Source organism: Lepisosteus oculatus, chromosome 6 (assembly GCF_040954835.1).
Source record: "Lepisosteus oculatus isolate fLepOcu1 chromosome 6, fLepOcu1.hap2, whole genome shotgun sequence".
Taxonomy (NCBI): Eukaryota; Metazoa; Chordata; class Actinopteri; order Semionotiformes; family Lepisosteidae; genus Lepisosteus; species Lepisosteus oculatus.
The window spans coordinates 2,013,032-2,039,834 of NC_090701.1; the positions used below are offsets into that span (position 1 = coordinate 2,013,032).

A 26,803-nucleotide genomic window follows, 5' to 3' on the forward strand; every position below is an offset into this window, starting at 1 on the left:
AGGAGGGGCCGCGGCCTCGCTCATCCAGGGGGAACTGGGACGCAGAAAGAGGGGGAGGAGGACGGGGGTGGAGACGTTAGACGTGAGCGTTCAGGCGTGCTAGGTGTAGAGAGGGGCAGCTGAATAACTAAAGGGGAATAGGATGGGGACCTGCATTCACAGCAGGTGCGTTTCTTCACTGAACCACTACAGTGCGTCACTCCTCAGTCCCTACCCTGATCTCTACCCTGTTCAGGCGTGCGAGGTCTAGAGAGGGGCAGCTGAATAACTAAAGGGGAATAGGATGGGGCCCTGCTTTCCCTCACCATAGAAATGTCACTTATTCTCTAATGGGATGGTATGAAAGAGGAAAAAGAACACAGGAGCCAGTACAGCAAACTCCCTGCCGTTTTGTTGACTGTTAAATCTACTGTATATAGTAGCTTCACCAATTGAAGTCTTTTTCTTTTGAAATGGAAAGCCTTTTCTTTCCATTTCAAAAGAAAAAGACAATCTGACTTGCCTTCAAGTAGTCGGGGTGGCAGGATACAGGTTAAAACAGCTGAAGAGAGGGGACTTCCTACTGGCTGAGCTAGAAAAGGAGCATGCTCAGAGAAGAGCAGAGGGAGTGAAATGAATTTTGGGTTTATCACCCTGCCGCTTACAACCAACCCCCCACTAGAGCTCAGCAGGTGTGAGCCTGGTTAGTACCTGGATGGGAGACCTCCTGGGAAAAGCTAAGGCTGCTGCTGGAAGTGGTGTTAAAGGGGCCAGTAGGGGGCTGTCTGTCTATGTGAGTCCTAATGTCCCAGTATGGTGACGGGGACACTAGACTGTAAAAGGCCGCCGTCCTCCTGATGAGAAGTAAAATCAAGTTCCTCTCTGTGCTCATTAAAAATCCCAGGGTGTTTCTCAAAGAGCAGGGGTGTCACCCCAATGAAATTTCCTCCTAGCCCTTACCAATCATGGCCTCCTAATAATCCCATCTCTGAACTGACTTCATCACTGCTCTCCTCCCCACTGAGAGCTGGTGTGTGGGGAGCGGAATGGAGCATCATCCCGGTGGGGCTGCACACTGGTGGTGGTGGAGGGGATCCCCATGACCTGTACAGCGCTTTGAGTGGAGTGTCCAGAAAAGCACTCTATAAGTGTAAGCAATTATTGTTATTAAGTATTATTATTTCCGCAGTGCTTTGCAGGTCACCTCATCCTTATTAAAACTATGTATCTAAAGACGTGAGCAAAGTGAGCGTCAGCACCACATGATTTGGTAAGCACTCTATGTTCAAATATCATCCCTGTACAGAAAGAAACTGCCACCAAATGTACCCAGTAGACAATCAGGTCAATTAAACGAGCTCACTTCCTCGGTGGTCGAAAGCATGGCATGTGGCCGGTTCTAAGGCGAGTGGTATTCACGAGTGTGGCACTGTAGCTTGGACTGCTGCCACCTCCCACTCAACGCCTGGGTTCAGTTCTGGGACAGGAAACCCTCTGCGGCGCTTGCAAGTTCGCCCCATTCACTGTGTGCTCTGGTCCCGTTTACTGACGGGCAGCACATTCACAACATGAACTCCGGTGCTCAGATGGCCTAACCTCTGTCCTGAAGAGCAAGCTCACGTGACAGGAATGTTCCTAGATATTTCAGGAACAGAACAACACACGCCTAACCCACTGGAGGAGCTTCTTCAGAAAAATATCATTAGAGGCCTTGAATGGCCAGCACACTTGGGTCACTTAAACGAAAAACAATTCTGTATTCTGTGTGACAAAACTGGGTGAGAATTAATAGTCGAGATCCAGTAAAATCTTCGCTTTAAGGTAAAAATACTAAGAAAGAATTTAGGTTTCAAGTTCCACTTTAATTTGCTTTTCATGCATGCCCATGTAAAAAATTAAACAACTGTTAAAACATTTTTAAAAATTAAAGACAGGTGAAAGAAGTAAATTATTGCGCAGATATGTATCCACAACTGGTATAGTCCAAATATCCTCAGCATCAAAAGAAACATTACCTTAGGAAGATTTTGCAAATATTGGTTAACCTGGATAAAATGTATGTATACGTTAAATCCTGATTTCACTTTCTGAAATAAAATATTTCAGTCTAGATTGTTTTTCTGTAATAAAGATTTGACAAAGTTAATATACTGTATTTCTGTATAAAACCCCACAATGTAAAAGTTCTAAAAACATGCAATTATAAACTAAAAGCAGAGATAAAAGAAAAAGCTAAACATTCTATGTATATTTTACTTTAAAACCATTTAATCAATAAATAAGTTAAAAATAAAAAAGAAGCATTTCTCTGTGTGGAAGAGCAAGTAAAGGCTGATTTCATAATGAAAAACTGAAAGGAGAAAATGTTTTTCACCTGCAGATTCTTCTCTTTAGGTGTGTGTGTTTGAGTTCTTTTTTGATAAATTGTGAATTTGTTGCAGTTTTAAGTCTCAAGTTTCTTTTGATGCTCAGTTTGTGAAACTAAGGTACACACTTCCTTGAACATTTTTCATTTTAGTACCTCTACAGAAAAATGACAACATACATAAATAATTTGGTGCCACAGGCAAATAAATATCCATGTTTCTGAAAGCCAAAATCCCTTTAGATAGCTCTTCTGAACAGCTAATCCAATATGTGTCACCTGCATTCACAGCAGGTGGGTTTCTTCACTGAACCACTACAGTGCGTCACTCCTCAGTCCCTACCCTGATCTCTAATGCTACTGTACCAAGGGGACAGCTAATGGTAATGTACAGAATTCACAATAAATACAGATTTTAAATAATGGAAACTTTAAGCAGTCAGCAGTGTACAGAAGGACAGTGCTGGTGATGGAACTGTCCATTTCTCCCTGCTCAGACCAACGGTCTTGTTCTGTTCTTTTCCCTGAGTAAATACTGTAAACCAGAACCTGAAAACGCCCTCCCTGCTCTTGGGATAACTTTGGACAGTGGGAAAATTAAATGTAATGAGAAAATATTTCCCAAAACAATCATTTTACAGTTCTGTCCCCTGCAGATGTTTTGCTCTCATTTGTGACATTTGTGACATTAAGAAGTACTTCCCACCCCAAATGAAGATTGGGAGATAAAACACTAAACACACTGCTGGTCGCTGGTCACTGGCCCTGCAGCCCTGTTTGATGGTACTAAAAAGATAAGAAACATTACAGTACATTCTGTAACCATGGGTAGCACATAGTATTCTGTGTATTAGTAAAGGAAGTTAAACTTCATTGGTTTAATAAGTAAACATTTCAGTTTCAATGTGATAGAAAAGGCACCCAGCCAGCCAATTCCCTGCCTTGTAAGTGAAGGAAATGCCAGCTCTTATTCTAACACTGAAGCGGCGTACTCATGAATGTATAAGGGACTATAGGATATTTGTTAAGGGAAATGAGCAATACAGCCCCAACCCACGTCACCCAGATTCAACATTTCTAAGCTAAAAGATACAGGAGCACACCAATGACTGCAGTGTTAATGGGATACAGCACTACAATGAGATTACATGTAAAATCACAAGAATCCACTGCAGGATTGTTTAGACTCTAGAGAGATGTCCTCCTTACGAGCCACGTTTCTGCTGTGCGTCCTCAGCAATCTCACAGATCCCTCATGTGAAGTGTAGCTTCATTCTTCTATCCAGATAAATTCTCTTCGAAGTCAGGACTTGGGCCAGGACACTCAGGACCAGCAAGAAGATAGTCATGGACATCACAATGACATAATGACTGATACTGCAACAGGAAAAGAAGCCATTAGTTTCTTTAAATGTAGGAAACTGCATTGTTCAGCACTCTTGAAATGTGCAAATGCCGACGTTATTCAGCGCGTTTAAATTTATTTTAAACAAGACCCTTACAAATTGTTATTCTACCCCAGGTTAACCGCTGTGGCCCTGGTGTTTGTGAGGGAGGAAAGAAGGCACACATCCACACAGCTATGAAAGGCACTGCCTTCCTGAGCTCTGGACACAGGTGTTCAGAAAGCTCTTTTGATCGCAGCATGATGTACCTCTGTGCCAAAGTTAGTCAGATTTATACTGGGCAGGGCTGGCCTTGATGAGGTCTGATTGTTAGCTGACCTGAATTATCCCTTTAAATAGGTTGAGATCACAAACGGGGCAAAAACCTTTTTTTTTCCTCTCAGAATCTCCTGTATTTACTGCTACAATCCACAAGAAGACCTGGCCAAATTCACTGTGACAAAAGTGCAAATATGCAGAAAATCATAGCAATAATAGGAACTTTTTCAAGGGACTATGACTGTTTACACAGTATACAGTGCTTTACTTTTTATTTAAAAGCAAAAGTTAGTTCCAAAACATCAGATTTTTTTTCAACTAATGGATTCATTAAAAAAAATTAAGATCTATTTTCTGCAGCCCAGACTTGACACAGCAGCTACCATTAAGGCTGTGACATCTGCATTTCAGGGCAGCCCTGGCATTGGGGTGACTCACTAGCAGTCTGGAGAGTATAATTATTTTTCACTGTTTTTCCCTTGCATGGCACAAAGTTTATTTGAAGGACTACCAAATCCAGTAAACTCAACGATTTTAACAATCAACAGCTCTGGGTTAATTCAATTTCAGTTGTACTTTCCTGTTTAGGTGGTTATGTCCTAGATAGACACACGGTATCACAAATGATTAACCCAATTGTCAGGAAAGCATAGCCTGCTGTTAAGATTACTGAAAATGAGTCTATATCCTGTAAAGTTAATGAACTGTAAAGCATTACATTATTCTGAAAATAAACAATTTGCTTACCTGGTACCAATATCTAGCCAACTTCCATAATCTTTAACCAGGAAAAAAAAGTGCTGTGAAAGAAATGGCCAGAAATTTAATTAAATCTGCTTGTATTTCAGTACAATCTTTTGCTATGGTTTTCAAAATGACTTGTCACTGGTCCATTATACCATTTTTGGTTCTCTTTGTCTTCAAGAAACAATTCCATTGATTTAATTTCAGAGTCAGGGTTGCTTTAAGATTTTCCTACAACATCTGAAAAATTAGTTCAGGTGGGGGGCTGAGTCAGCATGCTTAGGCTGCAAAGGAACGAGTAAAGGTTTATCCTATGCTGAAAAGAGAGGAGAGAAAACGCAACATTTCAGCTGAGTCTTCTTCGGGTGTGAGCAAGACAGGGAGGTCAGCAGCTTATATAGCATAACATATAGGAGAACTACCGCTGGGAGGATAGGGGAGGCGGGAGCAGGGAGAGGCAGAGTGGGCACTCGGGTAAAGTCGAGAGATGAAGTCGAAACCTGCAAATTAATCGAGGATCCCCCCTCCCCCTTTCTCACAACTGAAGAAGGCTCCACGGCTGAAAGGTCTCTTTTCTTCTCCTTTCAGCAGGGAATAAACCTTCTCTTGTTCACCTGAAAACTTGTACCCTTATCTCATTGTAGCCTGGTTAAGAATCTGCAGCTCCTGCTGTGTTTAAACAGAATTATTTAACTTTACACCGTGAAACAGACCATCTTTTTCCGCTCACATATCAACACCGGAAGAGAAACCTCATGCTGCATGTGTGCAAAAGGAGGTACTGTCCTGTGCACTTCAATCACAGCAGGACCGATGCGCAGTGTTTTCACCGACAATGAGGAGCTCTTTCAGTTTTCAGAAAGATACTAGAGTGCTGCCTCAGGCTCTCTCCCTTAAAGCGTTTTCTTTTTACACACAGTTTCCCAGTTGAGTACCGTAAATAAGTTACATCCTGTGGTGTTTGTTTTCAAAATACATTGTTTGCAAAACATGAATCCACTCGACTGAGTCTTTGCATTGTTAGTAGGCCTAATTACACATGTAATCCACCTTCACTTACTCAGTCACTGTTTGTAGGAACAGAATAGTTACAAATGAGCAGAGGCAATTCAGTCTACTTCAATTAGCAGCTAACTGATTACAGGATCTCATCCCGCCATTTCTTGAAAGAAACCAGGGTACCAATTTTAATACCACGGCTGCGTACTTATTTTACTGTTTGCAAATAAGAGTTTTCTTGTGTTCTGTTTTTTGAGGCAGTTTGTTTCACACTCAATGATGCTGACGTGGCATAATCCAGAATAATAATAATAATAATAATTGCTTACACTTATATAGCGCTTTTCTGGACACTCCACTCAAAGCGCTTTACAGGTAATGGGGACTCCCCTCCACCACCACCAATGTGCAGCATCCACCTGGATGATGCGACGGCAGCCATAGTGCGCCAGAACGCTCACCACACATCAGCTATCAGTGGGGAGGAGAGCAGAGTAATGTAGCCAATTCATAGAGGGGGATTATTAGGAGGCCATGATTAGTAAGGGCCAATTGGAAATTTGAATGTATTGGTATACTGTATTTGTATAAAAATGTATCAAAATTATTATCATCATCTTTCACAATACCTGCAACTTACCAGTGCCATTATGTCTGAGATAACGAGGACAATAAGAAACAGGCTGAAAAATAAAGCAGAAATAAACCCATCAATAAAAGGAACTATCCGAAGTGTCATTTCAGTGTCTTCACAACAGAGCAATATCCAGTAAATCCAACCTGCTGGCGATCAGGGAAAAACAAGATGTGTAAGAGGGTGGGACATTTAACATCTAAATACCCTTCATGCCCAAAGGTGTTACTGGATACTTGGATTCACAAGGTAGTAACAAGAAAACATCCCTGCAACGTTTCTAACACGAAAATGAAAACCCTTCTCCCCACACAAATTTGAAAGATGCAATAATAAATAAGGGCCATCGCATATACCAGACTGTAGAGCAACATTTATCGTCCAGTTCCAAGTCCCGTGCCAAGTTAATTAGAAAGTACAGGCTCTGCTGGGGGCAGGCGACTGCTTGCCGCAGGGAGGTGTCCACTCCCTTCTTCAATCAGGCCGTTTCACACAGCTGTGCAACAGCTGGCTGACAGACACTGGGCCGAAGATCCCACTACAGCACTTCCATGTCACCTGAGAGCACACCTATCAACAGGACACTGCACATGCCCTGTGTCCGGAACCCACCCACTGTGTATAGCAGTCTACTCTTTGAACATATTAAACAAATAAAGTAAATGCATTATTGGCAACAGATCAATAGCATGACAATTTTGCAGGATACCTTTTCGAAGAAAGCTGTGTGGACACTTGAATGGTTTCAAATGCACACATCACGATGACAAAAGGAATCAATATCTGTGAAGGAAACGAGGACAAACATCAGTAAGCTGATTCTCTAATCCGTTTCCCAGGGCCTGGGAAATTATCTTCCGATTTTCATAGGTTGAATTTTTGTCAAGAGATGCATTAGAAAACACACCTGCCACACCATAAAATTAAATTACTTTTTTTAAAAGGGATGTGAATGTATTTGTGTGATGCTCTAGTACGAAGCAGCTTTGTTCCTACTGTTGTACTGCGAAGCACTTTACTGAAGCTTCCAGGGTGAAGCACATCGAGCGACTCAAGGGTTCAATGGGTATCTCCCACCTGTGCATCGGACATTTTGAAATATTTTTATGCAAATCTAACGAGCCTGGCTGACGCAAACGACAGAACTCTGGTGCAAAACAAATGACAAAAATAGATTTTTCTAATGTGACCTACAAAGTGCTAGAAATGTAACGGTAAACTTTCAGGTTATTTTTTGCTGGGGTGCAGGCAGTGTGGGTCTAGAGCTCTGAGTGGTCTGACTGCAGCCAATCACATAGCAGCTAGACTAGCAAACGAGGACATAATAGTGGCACATTCACAAACTGAGGCTCTGGCAGAAAGGAACGGAATGCCAAACCTGACTGTTGCGGGGTTACCGAGCAATTGCTTTGATGACATTTGTTAACAATCTATTATTTTATCAGAAGGGAACACCTATCTCCTTGCATACACGAGTATGGGTGCACATTAATACAATAATAAACTTTATTTTACTTTATTTTTTGCAGCTCCTCAAAGCACTTTACAGAGCGAAATAGCCACCGAATAAAAAGATGAATACTGTATTTATACTACTATACACTACAAACGGAACAGCTCGAAAATGTAAGGCCACTTTAGGAGGCAGTGTGTCCAGCACACCCGTGAAGTCCCCCGATTCTTTCTTTAGTCTCTCACGGGGTGCCTAAGCTGCACTTAAAACACGGCAGAATAAGAGCTGGTACCTTCCACATCATCAAGGCTCCCATGACAAAGGGGTTGAACACGGTCAGAAAGCAGTAGACGGAAGCAGGGTCAAAGCTGTGAGGGGGAAAAAAAACAAAACAATCATGTCGCTTGAATAATTCTAAATATACGCGGTATAGTATCGCAAAACAAATGATTCCGGTACCCCGCTCCCCAGTTTTACGCCCGAGGAACTGTAACTCCTCTGTTTTTAATTTCCATTCATGTCGTGTTTAAAACTGACTAAGAATGTTTTGGAGTATTTTTTTCTCCCGTTTGTAATTTTTATTTTTCTTCTTTCTTGTGCGCCAGTTCGCAGCAGAGGTAAGGCGTAAAAGCATGATTTCCGATTCATATATTAACCGAGTGTTGAAAGCACAGCATACAGTGTTATAAAATAATGTAGTTAAAGTAGGGAGCTGCGTTAGCTGCAAAAGAAACAAGTTAAGGTTTATTCCCTGCTGAAAAGAGAAGAAAAGAAACACAACGTTTCGGCTGTGGAAAAATAAACCTTTACAGCGAGTGTCCGCACCCGAAGAATGCTCCACAGCTGTAATGTTTATTTTCTTCTCTTTTCAGCATGGAATAAAACTTTACTTGTTCCATGAAATAATGTAATGTTTGTTTTTTGTTATGAATAAGGAGTTATAAGGAGTGAATGTAACATCCAATTCGTGTAAAGTCACATTTTACCCTATAGCCCTTGTAAAAGCCCCTTACTAAAGTCTTAAGGTAGATCGAGATTTTAAATGTATGAAAGCAGTAAATAACAGTAAATAAGACGATGGTATAGGCTCATTAAATATTTGTCAAGCACGCCTACAATAGCTATTTCAGTGGTGGTATTCAGCGAAATGCATTTCTCCTTTCGTTCAAGAGCGCACACATGGGAGAACTAGCAAAACGACTCCAGGGGCAGGCAAGTCTCCGGATCCGTGTTCATTTCCACCCGAGACAAGGCAGGTAGCCGAGCGGGACGCGGACCCAGCGGGAAGGCTGCCGGTTCATATCCCGCGGCCGGCAGAAGAATCCTACTCCATTGGGCCCCTGAGCAAGGCCCTTAACCCCAACTGCTCCAGGGGTGCCGTATAAATGGCTGACCCTGCTCTCTGACCCCCAGCTTCTCTCTCTGTCAGTCTCTCATGGAGAGGGAGTTGGGGTATGTGGAAAGACAAATTCCTAATACAAGAAATTGGATATGGCTAAAAGAGTGATCTTATCTTACTGGCAGCTACTGTATTTTGTACGTTATCTAGGCTCACCGGCGTCTCCAAAGCTGGATGCTGGGAGTCTGCAAGCCCCACCAGGAATAAGCGGCTTTCCGGCAGGGAATGGGCTTCAGACAAAATTGAACAGAGCTACGTAAGTTTCCCAACACGATCCGAATGCCCGCAGAGCCAGGTGGTTCCATGATCTGTGGTGCAGGGAGGTGCCATTTACTGTACGTTTTTACCTACACAAGGAGACGGTGTGCCACAGCACATGCCGCCTCAATCCCAGCTTTACCTGTTGATGGAGGCTATGTTCCCCGTCCCGAAGAAGGCGGTGATGATGAAGAAGACCTGGACGCACTGCTGAGGAAAACGGTGGCGTAACACAAGCCAGCCAAGCAGCCGCGGCTGGAAGGGTGTAGCCCTGCGCTTCGCCGCCGCAAGAGCCTGCACGGAGAACCAGACGGACTTCTCGCCTCATCTGGACCTTCACGGCACACGTTAATACGGCACACGTTAATACACCACACCGCGTCCCAAGGGTATGACATGAAACAAACTCTCTTCATTTCGCTTTCCTTTCACAAAGAGAAACGAGGGGCTCAAAAGCAATATAAAACATTCCTATCCCCTGTGACCTTCACCATTCTGACACTGCAGGTCATTGTTTTTGCAGTTGTGCAATTAACCAGGTAAGTCAAATGGATTTTCTCATGTACGCTGGTGATCTGGAAACCCAGAACAATCAACTCAATAACCGGACCCATGCATTCATGTAATTTTTTTTGGCATACAGTCCGAGACATTTTTAATTACATGTCAAAAAGCTCACTCCCCATAATTTTCTGTCCTTTTATTTAATTCTGTTGATGCATGTTTTTTGCACATCTGAAGTTGTTTTGCACATCGCCTGTTGTCTCTGTCTTTCTTTTATTATACAATTGTATTGTTGTTTTTCTGTACTACTTATCATCTGAGAGCTAGTTAAATAGCATTTCGTTATACCATATACCTGCATATGAGTATAATGACAATAAGCTTGAACTTGAAAAGCAGCTTTCAGATACTACAGTTTCTAAACACCGCCACCTACTGGTTCATTTGGATAGAGCAAGAATGAACCTGTTGAGAGAAGGATACAAAGAAATATGATCTTCTTATGTCGTCAAGCCTCAACTGCCTGATCTTCGATATGTCGATGTTCTCAGAAAAATCAATGCCAGAAAGCTGAAAAAACAGAAATGAAAAATCCATGAAGATGAGCCCGAGAGCACTGCAAAAACCCCCTTGTCCAGACTGTGCTCTGTATTGCAGCAGAAAGCCTCATCTTCCTTTTACGATGATTTAATAACCACTGGAATAAAAATATCCATGATCACCTTTAGTCATGTTAGGAAATCTTTCAAGAGCAGTGATTTCCTCTGCATGCCAGATCCCTGTCAGAGCCAGAGCCTCTCACTCCACCGCACAGAAGCTGATCAAAACGAACAGGGCCGAGATACACAAAACCATCTTGCGGTTTTTCATGTGAACTTTTTCTAGGATTTGAAATGCACTCCATATTGCGACGGAGAAAGAGAGAAACAGGAAGAGATTCTGTCAGTGTGTGAAGCACAGTTACCTTTAGTTTGCTAGACGGTCCTTGAATCTTTATGGTCTCCTGCTCAATGTTAATCCAAACAAACATCAGCCAGGACAGCACCAGGGGGAAGAGAGCCTCATACCTGTGACAAGAGTTACAGGAGAGAAACTGCAGGAGGCAGTAGTGTCTACAGCAGGTGTAAGACTTGGAACACAAAGGGAATCATCTCTGTGTTCAGCTCTGGTACCCTGAGCTGGCTGTGAATTGACACGACTGACCTGCAGAACAGTTTTTACACAAATGATATTTTCAAAACTTTACTTTAGGTAAGGTGTCTCGAGAATGCCCTGGACTGCAAGGCGCTACACAAGAGCAAAAATGGCTGATAGAACGTAACCAAAGCCTTTGTGGAATTAGAAAAGGCACAAATATACTGTTTCAATTTCTGCGTCATCAGTCTTATAAAGTGTAGAAAGTGCCCCCTTGTTGCACTGAAAGGAGCTAGTGGGGACGGCCGTGCCTGTGGTGGCACAGTGCCCCCTGCAGGGCGGGATTACTAGCAGACAGACGGGGTTACCCTGTGCTGAGCAGGAGGTAGGTGGACTCCAGGGAGAGGAACAGGCTCAGGAGCCGCTGGAAGAGGCGGGTGGAGCTCATCAGGGGGACGATGAAAGAGGAAGCTGAAACACAGGGCGGAGACAGGGGAGAAACAGCACATGACGTTCAAGCAGGGAGCTGCGTCAGCATGCATAGGCTGCAAAGGAACGATAGGTTAATTCCAGGCTAAAGAGAAAAGAGACGCAACACTTCCGCTGTGGAGCCTTCTTCAGGTGTTGTCTCTTTTCTTTCCAGCATGGAATAAACCTTCGCCCATCCCTTCAGATACAGTACACTACTAGCACAAAACACACGGTGCTCACACAGCTTGGGCAGGTGTGATAGCATGGGGTCCACATGCTCATGAGCCACAACAGCAGCTGCTGACCCAGAAGGGGAGCTCGAGCACGCCGAGCTGGTACGACACCCCCGGTGAAACGTCTTCTCCCCAGTCCCCTTTCTGTTTGTACTCAGTGCCATCCACTGCGCGGGTTTCGATTTCCAAGATGTTCGAAAAGGGCATACCGGTTTTATCGGCGCCTCTATATACACACATCACATTACCACAGCTCTTCCCAGGTTTGTGACCCAGGAGATTAATGGCATTTTGTCATTTTGCTAACCTCTTTTTTTAAGTTTTGAAAAAAAAAACAACAGACTAAAAACACCCCCTTGCCATGGAGAGATGGGGTGACAGAGAGGGAGAGAAACACAGGAAAGGTTTCGGATGACAGCCCTGACCCCCAACACGCATCGATGTAGTTTAAGAGGAAGGATTCACGAACAGGTCAGCTCATACCTAGTGTCGCCCAGCTGACAAGCTGATTGAAGACGGGTAACCCTTGCTTCTGATGTAGACTGGAATGGGTGCTGTTAAGCACACCAGCACATAAAACCACATGAAACATCTAAAAAAAGTGAACAAGATACTTTAGTTTAACATTCGTGTCACATTGGTATGAATTCATAGCCCCTTTGGTTAAACTGGAAGACCTAAAGCACATTTCAACAACAGCGTGGTTTCTTTAACAGATCAAATGCACTGTCAAATGTTATGCTGTCCTTTTATTTTAGATACATGAACACGAAAGTGAAAAGTGAGGAAGGAAAGAACTGATTGAATAAATACATTTAATTAATGATTGTCTTCTTATTTGTTAGTAATATCTTAATTTTGTTTAAAGAAACGTATTAATTTACAATTTGAATTTGCAGGTTTGCAGATTACTGCTCTTGTCCAGTGTGTCCAGGGCAAGCAAAGGAAAAGCTTCTGCGAATCAGCGCAGGCTGCACATGACAACGCAAGCAGAGCTGGCCTGACCTGCAGGACGTAAAGAGAAGAGTCTTTCCAGTGCTGAGGTGCTGCACTCCTGGACTTCCACAGGAACAGCGCCGAGATGACCAGAGTCAAGGCAGCAGCACAGATCCTGCAAGCACCCGCCGAGATTGGAAAACAGAAAACTTAGGTGCCTGTGTTATCACATCAGCTTAAATTGCACTCTGCATATCCAGTTTCAGCATCACTATCGACATGAGTCCAGATCCGTAGAAAATGTGGATCCACGTAAATGTTTATAAGAACCCCAGGCCCTGTAGCAGGATGACTGCACTGCAGCTGTTGACAAGCTTGCTCACCTGAGGGGCTCCACTGTGCAACAAACTGAAAACCAGCGGCAATGGAGAACATGAAGCCTACTATACTACATACCATAACTGCATGTTTCCAGCACCATCTTAACAAGTGGTTAAAATAAATAATGGTCGTTTTTGCCACTGAGGGTGTAGTGTGTATATATATATATAAAAGCAGTAGAAGCTTCAGCATGCGGCGGGCATGCTGCGGGGTGGTGTGGGAGACGCCGGCGGGGCTTACACCAGGCTGGTGCTGGGCTCGCGGCCCACGACAGGCATGAGGGGGAAGGTGGCCAGAAACACACACCCGAGGATCCAGCGCGCTGACTCTGCCTGCAAAACACACGCAGCAGGAGCGTCAGACCCACACCCCGCACACAGGGGGACAGGTCCTCCCTGAGACTTTCACCATCCCATCCAGAGGTTCAGCATCGTTTCTCACTCCTCCAGATTTCTTTTTGTGAAGAGAAACCAAACCAAAAGAAAAGAAATGCTGCAAACGGCTCGGGGCATTCACAGATATACGGCTGGTAAACAACAGACAGTATCTGTGAGGTTCAGATTAGTTTGTTTCAAAAGGTGTAGCATTTACTGCATTATGCTTTGTTGCACTTCATATCATTTGCATTTTTACTGATTCTCTTGGTGATGTTTTATGAAATTCCAGATGCATCTTATTCTGTGCTGTGAAAAATCACGGATCAGAAAGCCGGAGACAGACTCTGTCTGGACAAAATGAAAAATGGCTGGATTGAGCCTACCTTAGCTCGTCTGCACAGTGTCGACATGACAGGCCAGCCAGCTAGGGCAACGAGTCCAACAGTTAACACGGCGCGATAGAAAAAAGTCATAACCTGCAATTGAAACATATTGATCAGAAATACCTAATACAGGCATAGAAGTGGAAAAATCCGATCTTTAATATATACTGAACTGCTCATTGCAATGTGGAGTAGTGTCTATTCTGAAACCTGTGCATTCTAGGGGCCTGTTTTTCCACAGCAAGTGTCTTAATTAGTCTGATTCCGGCCATTGTGCCTGTACAGATATCCTGCGTTTAGAAGGCTGTATCTGTAACATTAAGGCCCATTATAAAGCCATGTAACATCAGGCAGACAATAACTCTGTTTTAGACCTCAGTCTAAACACAGTGAGAAAAGCAGTGAAGAGTCAACACTCAAAACCAACATGAAAGAGTATGATCTTGGAACACAGCGTCACACAAAAGCACACACTTTCACACATTCAGTGTGGGTTTTTGACAGGTGCAGAGACCTAGGGGCTCTTGTAGAAAGTGAGCCATAACCCACTGAGAGGGGTTCCCTTCACTAAGGCACAGTGTGAAATCAGGAGCAAAGTCCCTCATCACAGACTAGAAGGACAGAGCTTCAGCTGTGATGGTCTCCAGTATTCTCAAAGTATATTCAAGACGCAAACATAAACCTAAAACCTCACAAAGCAGTCGTCTCACAGGCGTACACATGGCTAATGTGCCTTATTCATGAATCATGTAGAGCTTGTAATAGTTACGCATTAGTAACAAGAGGTAATAAGGATTCTCCAGCCTTTATGCAGGAGTTGTCTCTCATTCTTACATTCTAGTGAGTCATTCATAAATAATGAATACAAGTCTTACAGGTGAACCCTAACAAAGTTGTACTCAATTCATATTATGAACCTCAGGAACATTAAATTAAAACTTAAAATTGCCCCCAGGGATGAATAAAGTATTTTAAATTGAACTGAATTAATTACTTACCAGTAACTCCACACCAAGGACTGCCACCAGCACAAATCCAGCACACTGTTTTAAAGGATAATCAGACACGGACCCGAGAAGACTGGTAAATGTTCTGTATCTGAAAGGGAACAAAATGTGTTAAAATCCAGCAAACTTGTAGCCATGTCATTGCTTTTCATTTGAAGGGAACAAGACTTTGCTTAAAAATGCATCCTAGAAAACAAGACTGTTCTGCCAGTCAGATTTGACCCCGGTCCCACTCTGTGTGTGTCAGGGGTTCAGTGCCAAACATGACAACACCAATATTTTGTAACTCAATTTGACTTGGAAGCAGTCAGGAGAGAAGATACAACAGCACCCTAAGTAGCTGTACATCCAAAAAAGATAACTTCCTATTAATTAAAGCATGTTGGTAAAGACAGTGTTGAAATGTTTAAAAGAAGCCTTCAGGGAATAATGAATTAATGAGCTGAAAGAAAGATGAATTACGTATTACATCTCTATCAGCAACACGATACCCTCATTTGCATGGATGTGCTCAAACATATTACTATGATTACACTATTTTGAATTTCATTCCACTGAATGTGCGCTTCTTCATAGAGCATTCTAGGCCATCAGTGCCTTAGATTTCAAATTGTGAGGTCACATCACAGTAACCCATAAAAATGGAGAGAGAGGAGTTTATTTGCCATAGGTACATACAGTATACTGTACATTGGGATTTATATTCACACTGTTCTCTCAGGACGTGCACAATACCACACAATGCGCACAGTATATTACAGAACAGTACATGGTGACAGTAATGTACAGTCATAAATACAGCACATTACTGCCATTTATTACTGACGGAGTACTGTAATAAATATGCAAAACATGTGTGGCTGAATCCAGTATATGATACAGAAGACTCAGTGTTGCTGCCTGCCACCTGTTCTCCCCAGTAGGACATCCTTACACTGCAATATAAAAATGCAGCAAACTTCTTCATGGCAACCGGAAAATTAAAACAGAGACACGTGACTGCGTATCACAGACTGGATAATTTTGGGGACACTGAGCCTTGCAGTAGATGGTAGCCCTTTTACCCTGGGGAGAGAATAATATTGGTTTACTCACTCTTTACACACAGCATACCAGACAGGTACAGGGAGCAGGCTGTAAGCGTAGTAGGTCCAGGGACTAGCTTGGATCAGCAGGAACACGGTTATCAGCAGAGCAATGCCGACAAAAGCCTTGCCAAGAGAACTGCTTGATATCTAGGAGACAGACGTAGAATTACATGAAGATGGCCTCCCCAAAACCCTCGTCACAGATTCAGAGGAAAGCTCATCAGGGAATGAGACAAATCTTGCTGAGCCCGTCTTATTCATTATGGTATCTTACTGATGCGATCTAACTGCAGAAGGATCCTCTGTAATGCGGGGGCCGGGAGTGCAAATGGTTTTAAATTGCTCATGGCCGGAACAGGATGGTTTGTTCTGTGGAAAGAATCTGCACATCTGGAACTGCACGGCCAGATTCCCACTTCAGGACTGAACTGATGCAGCAGCCTGGAGCTCCATGCATTCCCACATTACAAAAGCACCTCTGCACAATACTTTGCGTGTCTGAATGGCGGCCTTAACACAAGGCGTTTCTCTAAACGTTACGCTCTGAGGAAAACCCATAGCCTTGCGAGAGGCATCATGCACATGGAAAATGAAACTTTGAATCCAGTGCACACACTTTGAGCACCTCAGCGTGTTGTGAAACGCTATTCACACCAGTTTGCCCACAGCGCTCTTCACTTCAGCAAGGCTGATGGACAGCGTGGCAGCAGGAGCACATGGCTGCACGGCCGCACATCCCCGAGACTGCAGCCTCTGGCCCAGTCCCTCACCTCCTCTCTGCCCGCGGGCGGCTTGCGGAGACTGGTGTGGGTTTTCAGGACCACGAGGACGACGTAGGAGGTCCAGCCAACAAAGCCGAGCACCACACTGCTTCCTAGGAAGAGCCGGTCGTACGTGTGGTAGTAGGCAAGCCCCTCCAACGCCAGCCGGATCAGAGCATGGCAAAGGCTGATCTGAAAGAGGAAGTAGCAAAAAGGGGTTCGAGAACAGTGTTGCGAAATTACTCCGTCGGCTGGAATTTTGACTCTGCAACTTGAATGCTTGTGGCTGGTAGGCTACATTTCTGACCTTCACTTGCGCTTCTTCAGCAACAGACAGGGTCAAATATTTAGATTAGTTTGCATTACAGCAGGAAGGCACAGCTCCATTCCTGGAGAACAGATGGTTTCTGTGTTTCTTTCCACCTGAGCAGTTAATTTGCTAACTGAACTAATTCATTGCTTAACTGGACAAGTTCAAGATTCTCCTTGTTCTTGAGAAGCCGGAGATTTAGAGAGCCGGAGAGCTGTAAATCTGGCCGGACAGCGGGCCTTGAGGACCAGTGTGTTTGCGAGCGGTAAACGCGATGTGAGTGAACCGACACACGAGCCAAAGGAATCCCGTCACAGAACTTACAGCTTCATCGTAGCGCTGCTGCTGGATGAGTGACGTCACATTGCGTGTGAAGACCTCCTGTTCCGATTCCCTCAGCGAACTGCAGGAGAGGTCACATGTATCTTCTGAGAGGGAGGGTCTCAGCCACCCGTCTAGGCTGTGTGGGGCCACTGTGTGACAACCCTTCTCTCCCAGACTCCGTCTCCAAAGCCTATTCACGTCTCCAGCCCGAGAGCTTTGTGCTCCTTAAAGCTTAGTGCAACCCCACATTAGTGATGTGTGTAGCTTCAAAATTACTGTTTTCACTACCACCGTTTTACAGTTTTGCCTGTAAACACTTTTAAGCACTACTCAAATAAACTGGCTGTGGACTCCAGACCAGATGTTTTGGGCTCGAATCCCAAGCGAGATATAGTTGTCGTACTCTTGAGAAAGACATTGCACTCATATTGTTACAGTGAAATACCAGCCCGTATAAATCAGCCTCCAGGTCACCACTGTACAGGAGAATTTATTCTCAATCGACGTGACTGTTTAAGTACTAAATGAATAACATTTATTTAATAACACTTGATGAAAAACATAAACCAACACTTAAATAACAAAAAACACTTGAGACAGATAATATTAAACAAACTATTGGTACGTACTGGTAAAGCCCATCAGTGTCAAATGTCATTGTCAGTCCTCAAAGTGACAATCAGATAGAGGTCATCAAACAACACAAACTGAGGTCTACTTACTGAAATGGGGTGAAAAAAAATGAGAGAGTCATCTCCTTTTTTTGGGCCATCTTAACCTATGGGGGAAAAATGGCAGGAACTTTAAAACACACAGAGATCTGTTTATCATCCAAGCAAGAACTGAATCACTAAAGCCTCACACGTATATAGTGATGTGTCGAACGTACAATTTCTTTTTTATATGGACTCACTAAAAGCTACAAAGAACAATCAAAGGTTTAACTCTACTGCTAGGTTTTAAACATTTACAAATTAAAACACTTTTATTTTTATTTTATTTCAACTTTTATTTTCAATTTACTTGACCAGAATAAACTCAGAATCACGAATGAGCTATTATCACTGGGTTGACTTCACTCTCTGTTGAAGGCCAAAAGTGCAGTAAACTATAAGCAAGAAAAAGACATGACCAAATTTATTTTGAGTCAAAGTACATTTTGAGTGTGCATTTTTCCAATATTAAATGAGAGGTTTCACAATCCTGGAATTCCCCGATACTTGCATTTGAAGTTTTGTTTCATATTAAACCATGCAGGTTGGAATTGTCTTATTTATTAAAGATTGAACCACACAGGCAGCAGAAAATCAGGTATTTTGGTTTTTGTATAATACAGACATAAGTATTCTGTCATTCATACCTTGAACTGCTCCAGAATCTGAAGGGCATTTGCATACAGACATTCTGCTCTGAAGTGGTCACCGTTGTTCAAATACTCCAGTGGTAGAGTACCCTGAGACACAAGATAACACAGATCACACACCACTTCAAGCACAAATACTGCAGCAGCAGAGTACCCTGAGACACAAGAGATCACAGATCACACACCACTTCAAGCACAAATACTGCAGCAGCAGAGTACCCCGAGACACAAGATTCTGGGTGAAGCTTTTACACTGAAAGTCAAGAGCCTGAGCTTTTTATTTTAAGATCTGTTAAAAAAAGATAACTGCAATGTATGATGTGCTTGTGCAAAAAGTCAATTGTGGCATTATAGCACGAGTACAACACAGAAAGCTATCTGCCCTTTTAATTTACCCACTACAGCGTACAAAACAAAAAGGGAGAAGGAGGCTAAAACTCACCACGGAATTCAAAGGCATGGGCACCCCAATCAAAGAAGACATCAGTGGAGCTATATCAGCCTGCCCATGTGAAGAACAGTAAAGGTGAAACATTGCGCATTGTTCTAGATGGTATTTAAATGACCACTTGTTCAAACGTTGGTCTTTTAAGACAGAAGATAATAAGCAAGATGGGCCATAACACTCTTTCTTCCCTTCATTTCTAAAATAAACCCCAAATGAAAGGGTGTGTGTTTGAGATATTGTAAAGCACCAAACTGACAGGGAAGCCACTTAAGGCAGTTCAATTCTATCGATGATTAAATCAGGAAAGGGCGAGTCCCAGATCTGCCTTCCGAAACATTTACCTGGTTGACATCCAACCTCCTGACGCCCTCGAGCTTCCACTCTGGAAGAGAGAGGAGAGGAGAGAAGGATGACAGTGGAGACTCGCAGAGAGAGAACCGGCTCTGGCTCTCAGTCAGACAATGCCGGAGCAGATGTCTCCCAGGCCTGAAGCAGCTCAAAGTGCAGCTCGTGAGAGATGTTACTTAAATCAATGACGCATAAAATCTTGCAAAAGCAACAAGGGAAATTAAACCAATACAAGTAATGGTGTGCATTAGCTGGGTATCTGTTCCAATTAGTAGAAAAAAAAATACCTTGCAGGAAATTGTCCTCAAAGTGCTGTTCAGCTACTCTCTGTGCTGACTTGATTCCTGCTCCCCACGCCAGCAGAGGAGTCAGTGTCTCCGAGGGGTGGCCAGCTCCGTGAGACCCTGTTATCAAGGCAGGAGTCCATGAACTCATAGCTGCTCGGACACAGAGGTCCATTTCCATCCGGAGCACTGAACCGAGCAAGAACTGGCACCCATTTGAAAATGCAACGCAGAGAGTCAAAAATGTGAGCTCATTACTGAAACCATGACCAAGGCTCTACATTATAAATAAAACCCAAAACACGGCAGGTGTTGACGGAATATGAAATGCTTGAGGTCTTGTAGGTGTGGTGGTATTCAATATTGTTTCCTTGTAGCTGCAGGGCAAAACTGAGACAAGGCTTTTTAAACTGCTGACAAACAATACAGAACCCCCCCGTTTAAAGAGTTTTAAAAAGCCTCTAAGAGAATCTCTTTCAGAAGGGAACTCCTGCCAAACGTTATTCTGTTTTTTTAGAACTCTAGAATGCAAGGAGACGCCTTGGCATTTCAAAGTAATGCTGCGAGATACCAGAAACCTGTAGCTTTCCATACATTCCCATAAAACGTGCAAGCTCATCTGGACGACCAGCAGAAAAAAAAGAGATCTTACCCCAGTCTGTCATGCCATGGTCAGAAGTAAACACAAAAGAGGTTTTTCCATCATTTTCATAGAACTCTTCAAACCATGAAACTAGTTCTGCAATGCCAGCATCTACAACTCTGATGTTCTCCTGATAGTCTCTGAAAAAGGTAAGAAAAGGCAAGGAGAAATGTCACTACCTGCCTAATCCCAGCTACCTTTCAATGATATACAGTATGGTTCAGGTCTCTTCTAAACCGTACTGTAAAGGGGAGAATAACCTCATCAATATCCTTCCAAGAAGCACGGTGGCACAGTGGATAGCATTACTAACCCTGGGTTCAACTCCGCACACGGATGCTATTTGCAAGGAGTTTGTACAGCATGATCTTCCCATGTTTGCGTGGGTTTCCTCCCACACTCAAAGATCTACTGGGAGGTTAATTGGCTTTTGTAAAAGGGTTCCTGGTGTGAGTGGGTGTCTATTGGTGTCAGTGTGAGTGTGACCCCGTGATGGACCAGCGTCCCGTCCGGGGTGTATCCTGCCTTGCGCTGGGACAGACTTCAGCTCCCTCCTGACCCTAAACTGGAAATAGTGGTGAGGAAACGTGTGGATGGATGTACAATAAAAAATAAAAGTTGTTCTGCACAATTCACCCACGATGTCAGCTTTCATTTGGACATGTCATCTCACAGGGATAAAATGAAGGCTTTTCTTTCGACAAAAGACAATCTTTTGGCTGGTTAATTTTGGTATACAGCTGCAATGATCAGTCATATACAGAGGAATGCAAAAAGAGTCAATAAGTTACACAGAGGTCATAATGCACAGATAAATCTGAAATATAAACACACACCTTGACATGGGCCTGTGGGCATGTCCGTTTGTGTCCAGACCAAGCAAATGTAGGAAAAAAACAATTTTGTCCTCACGTAATCTTGACAGCAGGGTTTTGTTTTCTTTAGCAGACTCGAAAAAGGCCTACACACAGAGAAGGAATCCTTTAGCTGCACCTGGAAACACTGCCACTGTGAATTCCAACAAATCAATACATTCTTAGACTGCAGAAAGTCGGGTTATTTTTATTTGATTCACGCAAGACTTTTTTAAGAGGAAAGAAGTGAAAGGATGCGAGACGTTGGACATTTGTCTGCAGTGTTGACTTAAAGTAAGACGAGTTTAAACGCAAAACACACGCAATACTGAACGATACAATGCAAATAAGTACCTGGCTGTAGCACACACTCTGCGAGGGAGAGAAGTGGAAGAAGAGCTGTGTGTATGCGGCCTTGCTTTAGAGAAAGAGAACGGGAATCTCAAACGCTCACGCAATACTGTACCTTCACTTCATCAAAAACCCAGGTGTCCAGTTTTGAGGCATCTTTAGCTGCAAAGTCCTCTTTCTCCGCTGGGTATGTGAAAGTATGGACATGATCTCCAGTGGCCCCTGAGGCACAGAGGCAGAAGCATTAACAGGGACAGTTTGTCACTGGTAAAGAAGCTGAAAAGCAGCCGTGGATCGGCCCGATACTTCACCTTTAGCAAACATGGGCAGAATGTCAGGACTCCCCCAGCTCCACGTCGTCCGGCTTTCATTGAACACAGAGTCAAACTCCACGGGATTCTCTTTCCAGCCTGATGTTATAAAAGCAGGGGGGGAGAGTCAAGGTCCCTGGTACGAGGAAACTCCCGAGATGGCGGATTTCGACAGTGTGCCGATCAACAGAGTAAGGGGAAATGCTTCTGCCTCTCGAGACTTGTTTACGGAGAGAGAAGCTGTCTTACTAATCACGAAGTGCAATCAGCCAGGCCGACACGGAATCGGCTATCGTTTCGATAGACTCAGCTGAGGCTTTTTTCCCAAGTTTCCAAGTTGGATATATCCCCAAGAAACTCAGTTCTCTGAAGTGACATTAACAGATTTTATTTGGCGGCTTGAACCTCTCAGTCACACTTCCAGAGGTAAGGGCTTTCCAAATAACCCAATTTGTGCTGAAATAAGGATTTCAAAGAAAAACTTGCAACAAATGTGTATTGCAGCCAGGAATCATTCAATTATAGCACTGCATTTCTAAGCCATATTGCCCTTCCTATTCTTGGCTAAAAATTCAGGAATAGGAATCTTCTTATGCTTATCCAACCACAATTCCTGAAAGAGAAATAACAACTGGGAGCTAAAGAAGAACAATACTGAACTATCAGCTTTAAAGGCAGCTATAAAAAATATCGTTGTTAAAAGTTGACACCATGCAAGTTAATTCTTAGGTCCAAAGCTGGAGTTTGGGAGTGTTTTACAACACCTTGTAGCCGAAGCACGATTAAAAGCGAGTATAGTTCATGCAGAATTCTCACAGATGTTCTGACTTTAATCCTATAATGTGCTTTATGCCCCTAGTGCCCTTGACAGTGACAGCGTCTTACTCTTTGGGAAGAAGAATGAGGAGATGTCCGAGAGTCCCGGTGCTGGTAAACTGTCCCCAGGTGAAATCTAACACTCACCTTTTGCAACTGCACTTACATCTTCATAAAAGCCAGCGATCAAGGCAACATGCCCTGGCCGGGACTCCGTAGGAACACGAGTGTGAGACACGCCCCAGCTGCCTTTTCCTTCAATGATACCCCTGACGGAAACAAAAAAAAAACTAACAAAATGGCATTTACAAAAGCAAATAGAAGCCTCTCAGGAATCTCATCTCTTCATTTTGGCACACTGTTCACAGCGACGCACTGCTTTGTGACTGTGTGAGGTATGATAGACGGGAGCCATTCTGTCTTTCCAAGGCCATTACGCTTCAGTTTGTTCCCATGCCGACCTGACTGTTCCTCACAGTGACCCACAGAGATCGCCAGCAGGGCGGCACCAGGCTGCACTTTCTTCCCCAGGGCAGTGTAAATGCACCTTTTGTTACACTGCTGAGAATAAAGACGATTGTATCTTGGGGTCTCTTCTTCCAAAATGAGAGCCCGTCTCAGGTTCATTTTGACACCAACAAGAGAAGGTTTCAAAGCTGTGTGAACCAGCAACTCTCTTCATCATTCCTTGCTCACTGCTGAACTAGCTGTTTATCATCTGTGAATGTTTTAATGCATCAAATATACAGACGAGATAAAACAGTCTGCCTTGGCATCATCAGCTAGGTCTATCCGTCACAAGAAGTTTCGTCCCTTAACCCAGAACTTCTTCAGGATAGGGGGACAGCAGTGATGATCAGATACTGCTTGCCTGTGGCGACCATAATGGTTCATCCCGTCTGTACCAGAGCCAGCATGAAGCGTTTTCTGCTGCCTCTATCATCTGTCACCGCTGACTTTCTATCTCTGCCGCTCATGCCCAGCTCTCCGAACATCCTCCAAAGTGTCTGGGCTGGAAAACCACGGCATCCTACCTCAACTGGAAATGATCAGGCTTTCCACCCCGTGCTTCTGAGGCCAAAAAACCTCTCCTCGTTTGGAAATGTTCTTTGTTTCTTGTGCTCTTGTGATTTGCAGTCAAACAAAACACAGACTGACAGGAAGTAAGACAACAAATGCGACTGTGAGCAGAAGGAACCTTTGTCAAAGGCCCCACAACAATGGCCAATTGATCAGCTCCCTGGCCAGATGCTGAAAGGGACGGCGAACTGGACTGCAGAATAACAAGTCAGTGCAGCGAGAGCTGCGTCTCCAAACAAACAGCATTACTTTCCTAAGAGTACACGATAAAATGACCGCAGCTGGATACGGATGAGATGCAGGTCAATGCTGAGAAAAGGTTAAGTAGTTCAGAATTCGATATCATAAGAAGAAAAATAACATCTGTCACTCAGGACATGCTGGAGTTCACACCTGTCTTTCATAAACGTGAAAGTCATTGGGTCCTTCGGGGCAGCCTTCCTCATTCCTGCAGTGACACTGGTACCCCAAAACCACACATAACGGATCACAGGAGTGACAATAACGACAATAATGATAGCAATTAAAACATTTTCCCTTCAGGATCAATAAAGTCTTATCTATCTATCTATTAAACGCGGCAACCTAGTCAACTTTCTTAATGGCAACACAGACACTGAAAGTGCTGAGGCAGGGCTCGAAGTAACACTGCTACCAGGCATCTTCAACTGCTGTTTTAGATGATGGAGGTTTGCTTGCTTTGATCTGTGAGTGTAAGATTTTACTTTAAAGCCTCATTGCCCTTAACTGCCAGGTAGCTGAACTGATTACAGAGCAGCAACGCAACAAAGTCGGATTTGAAACATGGCAGTCAAAACCGCGCAGGATTCTAAACAAAGTCATCCCGATGCTTTTTTTTTATTTATTTGAACATAATACACACATATACAGCAGTGCAATATATTCTGAAAGTCCAATACTGGCAGAAGTCATGAAACGTCGCCTCTGACTGAATGTTAGGTCGTTTATATTATTTTGAGGGAACAAGAAGCCAGTCTGTTCTTCAAGGAAGCGGTGTACCTGAGGAACGGAGCCCTGCTCGTCCCGTGGGCTTCGGGTCTGTAGAAGGCGTCTGCTCTCAGGCCGTCGGCGACTAACAGCACGAGGCGCTTGGCCGGAGGCGGCAGGGGGGCTGTGTGAGGGGTCATGCCGTGGACCAGAGGAGAGGTGAAGTAGATGTCGAATATCGAGGCGAAGAAGACAACATGGACCACCAGTCCCACTGCGAAGAACGCCAGCACGTTCATGGCGCGGGTCTGCAGAGGAAATGAGTGACACCTGCATGAAAGAAGATGCTACACAGGAGAAGCTGTGGCCTCTCCGGATTACTTGACAAAGAAGACGCCAACTACGCCTGCATCGTGGCACACAACAGGCGGATTTTTCAAATCTTCTTGCTCTGCCACATTTTTAAATAATTAGTGCTGATGCCTATTTCCCAGAGCCCCCAGAGAAAAAACACATGGCCACTTGGGGACATGCAGACTCCACACAGAAGGAGCATCATGGCAGGATTGAATCCAGGACCCAACAGCTGTGAGGCAACGACACTGGCCACCACGCTGCCCCCAAACGAAGAAAAAGACACCAGAAAGATACACAGAGAAAAGCTCATGTGTTTTGTTTCAACCTATACAGAGGTTTGTAAGGTGAAGCTCTGGAAGAAGACATTACATAATTTAAGGTTCATTTAGCATTATTTCCTGGAATGACGGACACATATATTAATGCATAAATATTATCTTAAAAAATATATAAAATCGCCAACTTTTATATATCGGATTCAATGCAGGAATTCAAAACAGATCATTTAAAAAACGTTCTGAAGACTGAATCAAGACGCGCATACAGACATGTATTAGATAAACGCATATTAAAACTCTAACTGAACAATGTCGGCTACACAAGATTAAATATATATATACTGCTATAGCACCTCTTATTGGATTTTGCACAAACGGAGCAGACCTGCAGTTCCTCTGCGTGCGCTCCACTGCTGATGAATGAATGAAGGTGATCTGGACGCTTAATAAAGTAAGCGGTGCTACTACTGATAAATAAACCTATAGTACACCATGAAAGTAATAACTATTCAGAAGAACACAGTGAGCTATGGAACCACTGGCGACGTTTAAACTGTACATATCCATACGGCTTTCAGATTATTGTCGTCCCAAAATTTCAGTAACTTCCTTGTTGTGTCGGTGACCTTTGAACCTGAGGTTTGCCGCAGGACGTTCTGGGAGTTGTAGTTTCGCTTTTGCCGTCGCAATTTTGATTTCGATCTTAAAATTTAAGGGGGATGAATGGCTCTGCAATACAATTTTATGCAACTGTTGCGCGCACATACACCGTGTGGATCACCCCAGAGCCATTCTTACACAGAAAAGCTAGCGGCTAGGTGTCTTTTGCCTCTGATAGTACTGTGATTAACACCCTGGTTCTTTAATAATAATAATAATAATAATAATAATAATAATAATAATAATAATAATAATAATAATAATTGCTTACACTTATATAGCGCTTTTCTGGAAACTCCACTCAAAGCGCTTTACAAGTAATGGGGATCCCCTCCACCACCACCAGTGTGTACCCCCACCTGGATGATGCGACGGCAGCCATAGTGCGCCAGAACGCTCCCCACACACCAGCTCTCAGTGGGGAGGAGAGCAGAGTAATGAAGCCAATTCATACTGTAGATGGGGATTATTAGGAGGCCATGATTGGTAAGGGCCAATGGGAAATTTGGCCAGGACACCGGGGTTACACCCCTACTCTTTTCCAGAACAAACTGGGATTTTTAATGACCACAGAGAGTCAGGACCTCAGTTTTACGTCTCATCCGAAGGACGGCGCCTGTTTACAGTATAATGTCCCCGTCACTATACTGGGGCATGA

The 26,803-nt window shown here is 43.7% G+C and overlaps 1 protein-coding gene and 1 long non-coding RNA gene across 3 annotated transcripts in view; one reads left to right on the forward strand and one right to left on the reverse strand.

Annotated features, from left to right (window-relative positions):
• LOC107078309 (uncharacterized) overlaps positions 1–13,294 on the forward strand; it is a 99,020-nt gene extending 85,726 nt beyond the window's left edge. Inside the window, exons 6-8 of the long non-coding RNA XR_011189842.1 lie at positions 9,009–9,290; positions 9,388–12,308; positions 12,737–13,294. This is a non-coding gene — a long non-coding RNA (uncharacterized lncRNA). The remainder of the gene's footprint in view (positions 1–9,008; positions 9,291–9,387; positions 12,309–12,736) is intronic.
• Positions 1,821–26,098, reverse strand: pign (phosphatidylinositol glycan anchor biosynthesis, class N). Of its 2 annotated transcripts, none has more exons than XM_015354895.2 (29): positions 25,871–26,098; positions 24,923–25,158; positions 22,970–23,091; positions 22,007–22,105; positions 21,811–21,917; positions 21,327–21,451; positions 20,500–20,630; positions 19,851–19,967; positions 19,557–19,597; positions 19,210–19,269; positions 18,765–18,857; positions 18,127–18,182; positions 17,405–17,483; positions 16,780–16,962; positions 16,017–16,156; positions 14,913–15,012; positions 13,915–14,007; positions 13,395–13,486; positions 12,843–12,948; positions 12,321–12,429; positions 11,502–11,604; positions 10,964–11,066; positions 10,483–10,569; positions 9,638–9,693; positions 8,131–8,206; positions 7,095–7,168; positions 6,392–6,434; positions 4,756–4,808; positions 1,821–3,721 (listed from the first exon to the last, which is right to left on the reverse strand). In XM_015354895.2, exons 2-29 carry the CDS (start codon positions 25,147–25,149, stop codon positions 3,598–3,600), a joined length of 2,799 nt encoding a protein of 932 aa, XP_015210381.2. In that variant the 5' UTR covers positions 25,150–25,158; positions 25,871–26,098; the 3' UTR covers positions 1,821–3,597. The 2 variants fall into 2 exon arrangements, with proteins under 2 accessions (XP_015210381.2, XP_015210382.2); XM_015354896.2 differs by having other exon boundaries at positions 25,839–26,098.
• Between the last annotated feature and the right edge of the window lie 705 nt (positions 26,099–26,803).

Coding starts and splice junctions, on each gene's coding strand:
- pign (XM_015354895.2), bottom strand. CDS start 25,149: ATGAACGTGCTGGCGTTCTTCGCAGTGGGACTGGTGGTCCATGTTGTC. Junction 17,484..18,126: donor TTTTTTTTCACCCCATTTCA/GTAAGTAGACCT, acceptor CCTCTCCTGCAG/TTCGCTGAGGGAATCGGAAC. Junction 16,157..16,779: donor CGCCCGCGGGCAGAGAGGAG/GTGAGGGACTGG, acceptor TCTGTCTCCTAG/ATATCAAGCAGTTCTCTTGG.